Source organism: Anarrhichthys ocellatus, unplaced genomic scaffold, assembly GCF_004355925.1.
Source record: "Anarrhichthys ocellatus isolate YVR2014 unplaced genomic scaffold, GSC_Weel_1.0 scaffold56, whole genome shotgun sequence".
Taxonomy (NCBI): Eukaryota; Metazoa; Chordata; class Actinopteri; order Perciformes; family Anarhichadidae; genus Anarrhichthys; species Anarrhichthys ocellatus.
Window position 1 is genome coordinate 2616388 of NW_022280086.1, and position 13597 is coordinate 2629984.

The following is a 13597-nucleotide window of genomic DNA, read 5'->3' on the forward strand; positions in this document are numbered from 1 at the left end:
GTGGATCACATCCCCACAGTTCACTGCTTCGTGGATCACATCCCCACAGTTCACTGCTTTGTGGATCACATCCCCACAGTTCACTGCTTTGTTTCTCTTTCAGCTGCCGAACTTTCTGCTAACAGAGTGAAAGAAGTCAAGGTGACAAGAGTCCCAGTTATACCGTGTCTTTTATTGGCTGACTTCCCGCTGCTGTATGTGTAAATCATAACACTGGTAACTGCAAAATTATTATTTTCAGAAACTGCATTTTCAATTACCATTCGAGGGAAAAGTGCTTTCTTCTGTTTTTCTGTGGCCGACTGCTAAAACATGCCATCGCTTCAAAAACATGTTGATAATCAGCAGGTTCAAAGTTAGGAAAAGTCAAGACATATCAAGGTGATGATGTCGAGCATTTGAGGCTTTAACTGAGACCCACATCGACCAAGTTTAGTGGTACCATGGTGGAGTATCGTGTTGTTCTAGTGATACATCTGCAATAAAAATGTATTCATTAATTATTGAAATAAATTGTGAAAGTATAAAGGGGCTTAGAACTTTATGATACAAATAGATGAGGGGCATCCCCTTGTTCTTTTATGTCTCATAAGTTGTTGCAGCAATTTCTGGGCAAATACCATTTGTTGCACAGATTTGGTGCTAAATTTAACTATTTTTGACCGCTGGAGAATTGATGAAAGTGATAGAAAATTCCCATAAAATGTCACATTAAGACAACAAACCTTGATAGAAAGAAGTCCTGCTGTGATTTGGTATCAAAAGCTTTTGACATTCAGATTTCTGTAAGAGGAACATTTTATTTGGATTGGATGGCGAGCACTTCTTTTCTGGAGAATGCTCAAAAACCCCAAGACCAAGGTCTTTAGCTTGTCGTTGTAAAGTTTCATGAGGCAGTAATCGTCTAGTAGTGTCTTTGAATTGGTATCAGTTTCATTGATAACAGTATCTTCACTTTAGCTTCAAAACTGAGGAAGCTACAACCTTTGAAAGGAGCGCCGGTGACGCCGCGCGTGTCAGAGGGGCTCCAGGACCCCAGGACGTTAGGGTTGATGAGAAAACCTTAACAGCATTCGATGAAAACAGACTTTTTTGTGCTTTTGTTGGTGTAAGATATTATTGATGTGTCAGATGTCACGTACAAATAGTACAAATACAGTGCAGGGTAACCTGGACCATGTTCTGCTGTAACAGGGACAACATTTGGCTTGTTCACGCATTACATAACTGGTTCAGACTACCCTGCAGTGCATTAGTGTGTGTGTGTGTGTGTGTGTGTGAGTGTGTGTGTGTGTGTGTGTGTGTGCAGTCAACTGTTGTATCAGACTTAGCCGCACACTCAGCACATCACAGGTTGAGTGGACTTTCAGAAGTTCGTAAACTTATATAGATTTGACTGGAGCACCCCAGTGACCGGTGTTTGTCTTTCATTCAAGGCAAGTTTTAAGTGTGATGGACTTACGGAGACATTTGAGCTGTGATTGTACCGAAGGCTTTTGTTTCATCTTGAAACTGTAAACTGTAGTTTGATTTTAGCAGAATGACAAATATTGTTGTAAAACCACAGACACACAATACAAAATCATCAGATTTCCAGAAAATCCCTGTCTCCTCCACTTACGTACTGTAGATCTTTAATAAATACATCTTCAACACATGATAAATAAAAGTAACGATAATTTTGCCCTCTGTATTATGTACGCTCAATAATACTGCAATAGTACTTGCAAATGAAGCTCTAGTGTAAGTTCAGTCAGGAAGACTATACTCTTGTACTGTATGTGTAGTCTTGCAGTTTATTTCTCATACATCTGTCATTCACTTCTCACTCATGCTCACTCATTATTTCATTGCTGTTATTGTTTCAGGCTGTCAGTCATGATATCAGCTGTCTAGATCAGCTGGTCTCTTCTATCCAATAGCACAATGAAACAATGACATCGTTAGCCTATCATGTTGCTGCTGTCTCATTTAAATATGATTGTCTGTCTACCTTCAGTACGTTCATGCTGCTGTTACGCACCCCTCCACCTCCCCATCTCTGCCCATTCTTCATCAGCTTCATCAGCTTCATCATTCTATCAGCCTCATCAGCCCCACTAGTGTCTGGACTCCACGGGGGGTTATCTTGCTGCTGCTCAGGCAGACACCCCTCAATTACAAATCTCCCTGCAGAGTCCAAGCACCAAAGACTCTGAAGACTTTATCATCACATATCATCGGTTATTGATAAACAATTATCTTTTCTTCATCTGACTTGTCTCTCCTGATTGAACTAGTAGTAGGTTTTAGTCTGCACTGTCTCATTTAAATTCCCTGATAGCAGAATATGGATGATACCTCCGAGTTTATCTCAGTTTTGTGTTGCTAGCCGGCTAACGTTAACCCTGTGGTCTTGTTGCTCTCAGTTGCCGGTTGGTCCCAGTGCTAAAAGATGAATAAAATAATAGTGATGTTAGAATTTAACCAAGTTTCACGGATGTTATAGTTCCTGATATCCTGTTAAAAACGGATCATCCAGACTTCTATGCGTACAGATTGTAAAGCTCTCTAAGGCAGATTTGTGATTTTGGGCTGTACAAAATAAATTGAATTGAAATCTAATTGAACATCGCCTGCATGTTGACCAGCAGGATGACCAGCGTACAATTAAACACACATCAAGTGACTCGAATTAGCTCAGGTGACACCTAGCAGACAGGTAGCGTCTGTGCAGCACCCACCTGTAACTCTAAGCGGCCACGCCCTTACTCATGTAAAGCCTCTACGAAATTCAAAAGAGTGAGTAATATAAACAGAGACCAAAAACGTTGTTTGTTCTAGGCTGTAAACATGTTTATTTCTGCTGTAAAGTTGGGCATGTTAGCATTGGTGTGTATGGGGATTGACTCGCTTCTGGAGCCATCCTCAAGCGCCCATTTGATGAATTTCTGCTTTTAGCACTTTGCTTTGGCTCAATTCTTTCGGCCTCGGAAGTTGCTGCTTAGAATGTATCCAACAGCGACAGCTCTTAGAGGACTACACCTAAACTCATGTTCAGACACACACACACTGCGTGATACCTGAAGTCCCGACAAGCACACCTGGCATGGTGGCCAAAGTCCCTGCATTAACCCTTGTGCTATTGTAAGCTATGCCAGGTCATCTACACGAAGAAATACACACACACACACACACACACACACACACACACACACACACACATTATTGCACATCTTGTTATATAACTCTTGACTGTGTCCAGACCTTGGAATCTGTCCACTCCACTGAGTTCCAGTTTAACGAGTTGACAATTCTGTCTGATACCGGGCAAATAAAACTCAGTGCCTGATTGGACAGCCGCACAGTTCATGGCCTGTGTGAGACACACACACACACACACACACACACACACACTTTCATTAAGACTACCGTACAACAAACTGCGGCCAGAAACCCTAAATCAGCAGAAATGAATTCACCAAATAATATTGATGACAGAAGGTAAATTAAGGACGATTTATTTTCCAAACATTTCTTCATAAAGAATAGAAGTATTATGAACAGTTGAAATATACAATGGAATATATACACTTCACATGTCAAGGTCACACGTATCTGCAAACACACACAGTGAATCACGATATCAGTGATATAAGTGATTATCAACATACAGCTATTTTCATACAGAGTCAAATACACTCATTGCAGTCTGGACCCGTTACAGGTCTTCAACAATTAACTGATTGAGAGGCGTTCCACACTTTTATCAAAGCCGATTAATGGATAACCATTACTGTCTGCAGGAGACACGTTTACATAACTCTTTGACATTGTTACAGTACCTGCTGAACATTAACCAGATGATCCTTAATCAGTGTCTGTCTGCAAACCTGTCAAATACCAACGCTTGGTATGTGGCCCGGCTCCTCAAACTATGGTACCCCTCAAGCGTCCCTTTGTTATTACCTGTCATGAAAAGCTTGTGAGTTCCTGTTTGTTACATGCGTAGTGTCTTTTCAAAATGAACTTCCAAGGCAGGTTTACTTAGTTTTTAGGTTTACTTGCGCTACACAAGTACTTGGTTTGGCTTCGGGAACGATTGTGGTTTGGGTTAAAATAAGTATGTTGACTACTTTACTTTTGTTACGTAACAGGCGTTAAGAACAGAGTGACGTAAAAAAGTAGAGTAAAATAAGTCAACAGTTTCACGCGGGACACCAACAGCAGTCTCCTGGGTGAAAGTTCTGCCCTATGCAGACTTCCTGCTCTTTATCCTGTCAGTTGCTCTGACAGTCTAATAATGATTAGTTGGGTCTCATACAGTCGCTAAAGAGTGCGTCGGTATCAGACGCTGAGGGTCACCGGCCAAGCTTTGATATTTGACGAGTTGGGAGTGAGAACGATCAGGAACCTTCAAACATCAGGGACCTTAAAGAAAGACAAAATGTTCCGTTTCTTGAGGGAAAAAGAAAAAAATGCACTTGTCTGTCAATGTGCACTTACTGTCTCTGAGGAAAACATTCCGCTGGCACTTTCACACCTAAAGACCCGATTGGCTGAGAAGCACCCTAGAAATAACTCCATGAAAAGGAATCATCAAAACAGGTCGCTAATGTTTGGATGAAATGTTTAAATTGTTCAGCCCACTGCATCTTTGACTGTCCGCTATCTTAAACGTCAACCCCGTTGTTCTCTTACTCTATCCAAACCACACGTGAAGAAAAACAGAGAGAGGTCCAATCCAGGAAGTTCCCAGACGATCAGGACGCAGACGCTCCGTCTTGTTTTTGTATCTCCTCGGCCACTTTTGGTCACCTCAGCTCCCGTCCACCGCCGGGGTAATAGTTCTGGTTCCACAACGCCCCGTCTCTTGATGGACATTTATTTATGGTCAGCTTGTGAGGGTTTGTGGCAGAAGTCATGTCACAGGTCATGAACGAATCACTTGGAAGCACGGTACACGGCAAGGTCCAGTGGCTCCTTGGAGGGAACGCACCAATCGTCCGCCTCCAAACTCAGCTTGTAGTGACGCAAAGCGGTCTTGTTGAAAACTGGCAGCCTCTCCACCGAGTCCGTAGACAACGCCTAGAGACGGACACAGAGGGTAGACGATCGATGCAGGGATGCTACAGCAATAACCTTGTTAGCTTCATTCGATAGTTAACTATTTGACACAGACTTTGATTTTCAGTTTAAAATGTATCATGAAATGTCGTCAGAGGAACAAGTCCTGAAACTAAACCCAGCCAGTGCAGTCGTGTTTACAGTAAAGACTTCATGTACATGTACATGATGAAATATAATGACAATAATATTTAGAGAATGGGGCCCTGATCGAGCAATATGTTGGTGCATGAATGTGTGTGTAAACAATATGTTACCTTCAGGTGTATGACCGCGTCAGTGCCGTGACCCTCCATGGAGTAGAGCTTCAAGTCTCCCTGGAAGTAGCGAGTGTAGAGGCGAGAGATGGGCAGACCATAGCCAAACCCCGCCTGCACACACACACACACACACACACATATACATATGCACACGTTAGCTCTCCTCACGTATTAACATTGCGGTTGATCGCGTGTGTTTGTGTGCGAGCTGCTCACCAGTGGGGCTCTGTGCTTGTCTCCTATGGAGGGTCTGGGAGCTGTGGAGTACATGTAGCTGAACAGACACTCCGTCTTCCTGAAGGGAACACCGCCTCCTCTGTCACTCATCTGGAGGACAGAGATCACAGACACATTATAGGGATGGTTTGGGTATATTTAAGTTTGGTTTGTATAAGGTACTTATCCATAGTCAGTGTATTATCTACAGTGGACGCCGCAATGTCCCACCGGGGGCAGCGGCAAAACCTATTTTAGCCACCTCACGTTAGGTCTACGCTATATTTGGAATATTTTCACCGCTTTATCTTTCAGTCAGTCTCACCTTCAGCTTAGTTCCCGGTCAGACAATATTCTAAATATAGCATACACTTTAACTGATATGGATTTTCTGCTGTCCCCGTCCTCAGCAGTACAATGACATGCCCCCGTGTCTAAGACGATTACGATTACAATGTTAAGAAAGGGTTGAGATCTCAGTTTGGACACAAAACTCTATTTATCTTGTTAGCATAAAACAGAGCAGGATACCTGATACGTGTGTGTGTGTGTGTGCGTGTGCGTGTGTGTGTGTGTGTGCGTGTGTGTGTGTGTGTAACTCCACCCTTAACAACCACATTCAGTTTTGTCAACGGCAGGCAATTAGGGCAAGTAGGTATCAAACAATAATGCGCTAGTGCGAGTTATTCCTGTCTAAATATGGATGGATGATGTGCCAGGAGGCAACGATGTCAATAAATAGGTTTGGTATGTGGACGGATGATGACTCTTTGATGATAATGAGGGTTTATGCATCTAATTAAGCAGCTGAACAGAGATCAGTCAGGGTAACAAGAACATTGGGGCAAAGGTTGAAAACGCTTTCAGAATGGGGACAAGAAAAATAACTTTCTTTCCAAAGCTATTTCAGCAATCATTACATAATCACCTTAGGCATACTTATTATTAGTGTGGCTGTAGTACAGGGAGGATTACTGTGTTTTTTGGGGTTAAGAAGTATTAGTCGAACCAACTTTGTTTCTATTCTTGGTTTAACAATTTGGGGCATTCAAGTAACACCTTTCTTGTTCATTCAACCTGTGATGTTCCAGAAAGCTTGGTAAATGTTGTATTGATGTATGCTGATGCATTCTGGGGTTTTATGAATGGTATCTGTTTGCCTTGCTCTCAGTAGGGTGAAGTCCATGCAGTGCAACAGAAGGACAGTCCAAAACTGGGATACGAGGACATGAAGATACATCACCAACATACTGCGGATGTCAAGTAAAGATGATTTAAGAGTTATATCTGTATTTAATAGTCACTCACCTTGATTGATAGGTCCTCTCCCCCCAGAGCGACCATGATTTTGATGGGTGGGAGGGTACTGCTGGCCACGTGGTTCTCAATGGTTGCTCTCATGGCATTCTACAGAGAGGAAACACGGAGGCTTATCAGCTGTTGGGACCAAAACGTCACGCATTCAGGTCGGTTTTAACATTTCATTTCAAAGGCAAATATAACATATCAAAGGAAGTTCAGTGTTCTAAAACCCGTACTGAACCAATTGCTTAAGTCGGTGAATTCACTGTTGGAAAATATATTTATTTTGGATCAATTTAGCAACTATGGTGCAGTATTTAGAACACAAACACAAACCTATCCTCTGAACATGCTTATAACAGAAAATGATTGGTTGCTTCTTCATACCAACAGCTGCTGAGGCTCTTACTTGAGGTTTCAGGTCGGTTGTTTTCATTTATTTAAACTGGACTATTTACTTTTAGGTAGCGTACAGTTCGTGGTTTGTGTTAAGTTAACGTGAGCAGTCATTTGGTTGGTGCCTAGCAACCACAAGAAACGTGACGAATCAAACAGCAAACAAACACTGCGATCGCTTATCTTCTACAAAAATACACATCAATGCTCAACCTGCAAAACACGCTCTGTCTGATCAGGGCCTTAGAGAACACACATTATCAACTGAAAGCCTGTGTTGCAACATGTGGGTGCAAAGCTGCATTGTGGGAAATGTAGGATCCAGTGGATATGGAGTTTGACCCATGCTATAGACTAAAAGTCACCGTATAAATCCTTCTGCTGCTACAGCTTTGAACATAAAAAATAAAAAATCTGTCGCTCCCAAGTCGTCCAACTTTATGGAACAGCAATACTAGTTATACTCCTTACTACTGCATAGAGTATAACATATATGCAGATGCAGTATGATGTGTTACCTTGAAGAGTTCAAAGAGCATGTGGTACAGGTGAGATGGGACGTATGAGATGTGGATGGGCTCTCTGCTGTTGTTGGCTAGGGGAGGAAAACAACAGTCAACGCCTAAAAGCACACAAACACACATATTAGCAACGGATAAAAACTCTGAGTGTGTCCTACCATTCATCTGCCTCAGCTCCAGCTCTGGTGCTCCCAGGTAATACTGCTCACACAGCAACTTAGCGCTCTCATAGGCATCTGGAGAGTGACAGGAAGAAGAAAAAAAACTCCATTCTTTGCACCCGCATAGACACGATAAAACCGACAGAATGATAAACAGATGTAATAAATAACAAGGTTATCATCGGGATACACATCCTGGCTGATAAGTGTGATGGATGACAACCAGCTGCTCTGACTCCTTCAGCTTTAACATTGAGACTGGCCCGAACTGGATGAGCAGCTGACCAGCTCTGACCCAATTATCAACTGGCTTTATTAATTGATGTGGTTTTTATTTTGCTTCTGAAATGGCAGTTGTAAAATTAATAGAACACAAAAATAGTTTTTAAATGCACTTTTCACCTTCAAGGTGTTACTATTTTGACACTGTTGTTGGGCCCCTTAGAGTAGGCTTAAGACTTTCCTCTTCGATAATACTGAAAGTTAGAACTAGCTCAGGTTTATACTTAGAACTGGCTCAGGTTTATACTTAGGGCCGACTCAGGTTTATACTTAGGGCCGGCTCAGGTTTATACTTAGGGCCGGCTCAGGTTTATACTTAGGGCCGGCTCAGGTTTATACTTAGGGCCGGCTCAGGTTTATAGTTAAGACTGGCTCAGGTTTGTCTTGGACTAGCCCCTAGATAAGCTGCTATATTCCTAGACTGCCGGAGGATTTCCTAGGATACACTGAGCTCCTCTCTCCTCTTCTCTCTCTCCTTCTGTATGAATTAATGTCCCATTAATGTCCCATTACTAACTTTGTTTCTACCCTGGAGTCTATGTGCTTTCTCGTCTCACAGGATTCCATGGATCAGGGTTACACCTCGACAATGACTGTGCCTGTTGCCGGCCCCTACTTGACACTCACTACTACTATTATCAGTCCTATTTATATTATTATTACTGTTGCATCTTTGTCTCTCTCTCTCCCTCTCCCTCTCCCCCTCTCTCTCCTTCAACCCAACCAGTCGAGGCAGAAAGCCGTCCACCTAGAGCCCGGTTCTGCTCAAGGTTTCTACCCGTTAAAGGGGAGTTTTTTCTTGCCACTGCTGCTCATGGGGGAACGTTAGATCTCTGTAAATTATAGAGCACGGTCTAGATCTGTTCTATATACTGTAGGTGTCTGAAGTGAGATAACATCTGTTATGATATGATGCTACAGAAATAAAACTGACTTGACTTGTAATGAGAACATGATGGAATTAAGGACAAGTGTCAGCTGATATACACCTAATTACCAAAAACCACCTGTGACTCTCTCTCTCTCTCTCTCTCTTACCTCGCGCAACTTCTGGCACGTTACATATGGAGTCGATACAGCCAATGGTGTTGGGGTGGGCGGGGTTTGTGTTGCCATTGAAGACAAGAGCTGCAAGAGAGTCGACAAAGAAGAAATAGTTCTAATTTGAGTATGACTCCCATAACTAGTAGTAGTTAGTTATAAGTGTGGTTAAAACAGTTTGACACAATCTGAACTGAACAGAACCTGGCAGCAACTCCAGTGTCCAAACCAGCTGGAAGTGTGCGTTTAGTTTTGTGAGTGTGTGTGTGTGTGTGTATGTGTGTGGCTGCTCACTGTGCTGGTTGATGAGCATGCGGATGGAGATGCGGCTGGTGTAGAAGCGGTCCAGGAAGTACTGGATGTTGTGGTCGGTAACAGCATCCTGCTGGCCGAAAGCGTCTTTGAACTCGATGATCCCCTGAGCCATGGTGGGGACCACCTCGTTGTGCCGGTTCCTGATGGACTCCAAGACCTCCACAAACCTGGGATCGGTGGGCGACGGAAAGAAAAGGGGAGGACAGAGGAAGAGGACAGGATAGAGGGAGAGGAAGAAGGCAGACTTTAGGCTCGAGGAAAAAGTTGAGAGTGAAACGTTACCCTGTCCAGATTTGTCCCCGGTCTGCTCTTGTTTTTCACATAAGTGTGCTACGCTCACATTTCAAGGACTCTGTGGTCATCGGGGCTCTTGTCCAGAAACTCCAGGATCTCCATCAGGCTCTGGATGTACCTGAGAGAACACAAACACCAGGAGAGAGTCACTGGCTATCCACAGGAGACAGCGGTAGCTAGACACACATGTGATCACATTAACACCACTGCATTACACACACCACGGTATTAGCTGTACATTCCTCTGGGCGAGCAGGACAGAAAAACAGAGAGAGAGAAAGAGAGAGAGGAGGGGGAGGAGACAGAGAGGATGTAAACGCTATCATCCTTCTCTGATCCTGACGCACAAGTGTGTGCCTGTCAAAGAAAATAACTTGCACGTGACTAGGGTTCCCTGAAACAACCCCCCTCCCACACCCCCACATACAGCAGACCATGAGCAGCTGGTTAGAAGTCTTTGAGGTTTCTAGTCTAAAACTAGTCCCAAAATGTTTTCCCTTCAAAATAAGAGTACAAAGAAAATCAGAGTCTGGTGAGAACTCATTTCTTGTGAGCGATTCCTAGAAAGTTCCCAGAGACACCACAGCATGCTGTCAAGATTGTGGAAAACATTAGAGAGCTGGCAAAAACAACTGTGTTATTTAATCTGCTATATATAAAAACATAAACATAAAATCATACAGCTTAACATTGCAAGATCGTGTCAGTTTGAAAGACCAAAAAATACCTTTTTTCCGCATTGTTGTGTGTGCCAAACCTCCCAAGAATGAGAACTTTACAAGCCAACTACAATGAGGTCAAAGGTCAGAAGTCACACGTCCATGACAAAATATGGATCAAGTCTTGAATTCGCCTCAAAAGTTCGAGAACGAATGTAACCAGAGTGTTTTCAGTACGCATCTTCATGTGACGAGAACACAATCTTTCGACACCTTTCCTAGTTACTATTTTCTTATGGATGACGCTAAAAGTACGACTCTGTTTATAACTCGAAAGTGAGGCAGCTGAGCGGAACGTGCTGTTCCTCTCAGCTGCAATAACAAGCAGGCAGGGCGAGCAACAGAAGAAGAGGAAGAAGGAGAAAGACGGGGGTTAGAGGGGGAACTGGGACAAAGTTCACCCCCCTCCTCCTCTCACTTCTCTGAAATATACTGTAATGTATATGCTGTGCAGTGTTGGCCTGCTGTTCATCGGATTACGATTAACTACGTCACAGCTCTTAAGTGAGGACCTACTCTGCAGAAAACACGGTTATGAAAGTGTTTCACAAGTCTGAAGGGTCAGAGGACGGCCGGTGCCTGAAGTGAAAACAGGAAAATGATTCAAAGGTGGAATATCACACATACTTTTGTTACTTATACATTAATTATAATAAGAAAGAAACGACAGGTAATATTATTTTTACTTGAGTAAGATGATCTATGACTTTTGTGTACCCATTAAATATTGATGTATTTATTTGCACTATGGTTTTGTTTACAACTTACATTTGACGATATTTTGACGCGCGTATTACATCATGACCAACATTAAAATAAAAATGTATATATATATATATTTAAATAGTATATAGACATTTTGTTTTTTATATTGTTTATTATTTTATTATATTGTAGGTCATATATCTTCATATAATATCATGTAAACACCTATTTTTTCTTAACTACTTGTGCTCAGTCCTGTCCATCCTTTACCTTCATTTTGTCCAGCTTTGTCATCCTTAAACAAGTTAGTGAGTCATATTTTCTCTGAATCAATACATGCAGCTTTCAGTGATAGTCCATGTCTATGCCTCACCAGCTGTGGAGCAGCTGGACCGAGGGCGTGGCCAGCAGCCGGTCCGGCAGCACGCTGATCTCCTTCATGATGTTGGACAAACGGACAGGAAGCTCCTGTCGCAGGAAGACGAACGATGTGCGTTCACAGGCATTGGTCGAACCTGGAGCACGGAACAGAAGAGGATTACAAATCAATGGAAAAGAACTTGAAACAAGTTATTACTAGTCTGACGACATATTCTTAACTTAAGGTCCACTTACTGGCTTTTCACGGTACTTTCAACCGCATCTCATGGTCTTGGTGAGCAAACTGAGATGGCTTAGTTTTCATGAAGTGACCTAATGAATGGGATGGGGCTCGGCCATGGGGGGGGGGGGGGGATTGTAACTACCCCAGTTTGAACTCAACTTGCTGATGAAGTCCTTGAGATGTGGTTGAAAGCTTTATGAAACTTGGAAGTGGACCAGGGTCAAGATTTAGCTGATTCATTATGAATTGAATCATGAGAAAAACATTGGTAATTAGAACAAAACTACATCAAAACTGTTAGTGTGGTTTCACTTTGTTTTAAAAAAGCACAGCCCTCCGCAGAATGATTGATGCTATCCTCTGAACCTAACTCAGTGTACCCAGCCTCACATTAAATATCTCCAGAGAGCCACTGATGTAATCATTAATAAAACCCAGATACAGAACTGTTGTCCATGAACCACTCCTTCCAAGTGGAAGGTGTTTTATGGATTTAGCTGTTTAGTAAACTACTAACTATGCAGCAGGGGACGGCTGAAATAAAATTGTAGTTATAGAATATAACAACAAATGAAAGCCCTGATCTACCACAAAGGCAGACTGCTCTACATTCAGTCTAAAGAAAAAGCAATTCTTATTTTGTATTTTCGTACAGTACCTAACAAAAATCATTGTCATCATCACCACTCTGAACTGCTTGAACCTGAGCAGCAGCAGCAGCAATGTTCCACCATCCTCACAATTAACAAATCATCAAGGTCTCATTAGATATGCGGTGCACAGAAAATATGAATAAAAAATAAACAAGCGAACGTGCTCAGTCAATTGGCACAGATGTGAGACACAAAGCCCATCTGTCTCTTTCACAAACACAACCAAGAACATCTCTGCAGGTAAACACAGCTGGGCAGCCACAGATGAGGCGCACTCACCGAAATCCAAGAACTGCTTCATGGACAGAGGAGACGGGGAGAACTTGGAGAAATGGTCGATGTGTTTGGGCACGTTGGCCTGCGCCGCCGTCTTCATCAGAGAACGGACGAACCGTATTTTACCCGTCATCCTCAAAACGACCAAAAAAACATAAAGGATAATAAAACGAGGTATAAAATCCTTGAGTGACAGCTGAAGGGCGAAGTGGAGTCCGGGAGATGCTGGCGTTTACAGTCTGCAGTCCAAACGCGTGGAACCCGCAGTACTTAATACATGGACTCAGCCAATGGGAAAGCGCGCGGGGGTGCGGCGGCAAGCGAATTGGATCCGACGAGGAATCCCACCTACTTGTGCTCTAACGGTAGTAAACAAGGGGGCAAGCGGGCGCGCGCGTGCGGGTGACCGGGTCACGTCGCGCTCTACGTAACGTTTCTTCCGTCCGATAAACAGCGCGGATGGAAAAAGTAGAACCGAGTTTTGCTTTCATCGCGTTGACACAAACAGTATCAGCTGTACAGCACTGCTGCTCAACGCCAGGCCTGTTCACATGGAGGCTGTTAGAGGACGCATACTGTAAACTGATGAAGCGTCTCTTATGACTCAGTGTTTGTTTGTTGTGACGCGCGTATTACATCTTGGTCACTGTAGTATTCAAATGGCTTTTTATTTAAATACACAAGAAACATATTCAAACATTTTTGAATGGAAACATAGACTAATGAGGTGGAACATAAATATATAT

The 13597-nt window shown here is 42.9% G+C and overlaps 1 protein-coding gene across 1 annotated transcript; it reads right to left on the reverse strand.

The window, feature by feature from the left end:
- Positions 1-3484: 3484 nt before the first annotated feature.
- Positions 3485-13144, reverse strand: LOC116396530 (pyruvate dehydrogenase (acetyl-transferring) kinase isozyme 2, mitochondrial-like). Its single transcript, XM_031871184.1, has 11 exons — positions 12855-13144; positions 11692-11833; positions 9941-10012; positions 9580-9767; positions 9283-9372; positions 7960-8037; positions 7799-7875; positions 6891-6989; positions 5583-5693; positions 5364-5477; positions 3485-5067 (listed from the first exon to the last, which is right to left on the reverse strand). The coding sequence occupies exons 1-11, from the start codon at positions 12982-12984 to the stop codon at positions 4924-4926; spliced, it is 1245 nt and encodes a 414-aa protein (XP_031727044.1). The 5' UTR covers positions 12985-13144; the 3' UTR covers positions 3485-4923.
- Between the last annotated feature and the right edge of the window lie 453 nt (positions 13145-13597).

Bases quoted from the DNA above. Each gene is read 5' to 3' on its own strand.
- LOC116396530 (XM_031871184.1), bottom strand. From the start codon at position 12,984: ATGACGGGTAAAATACGGTTCGTCCGTTCTCTGATGAAGACGGCGGCG. The intron at 9,373-9,579 runs GTGAGCAGCCAC...ACTCTCTTGCAG, and splicing joins CATGCTCATCAACCAGCACA to CTCTTGTCTTCAATGGCAAC. The intron at 5,694-6,890 runs GTGAGTGACTAT...TCTGTCCTCCAG, and splicing joins GAGAGGACCTATCAATCAAG to ATGAGTGACAGAGGAGGCGG.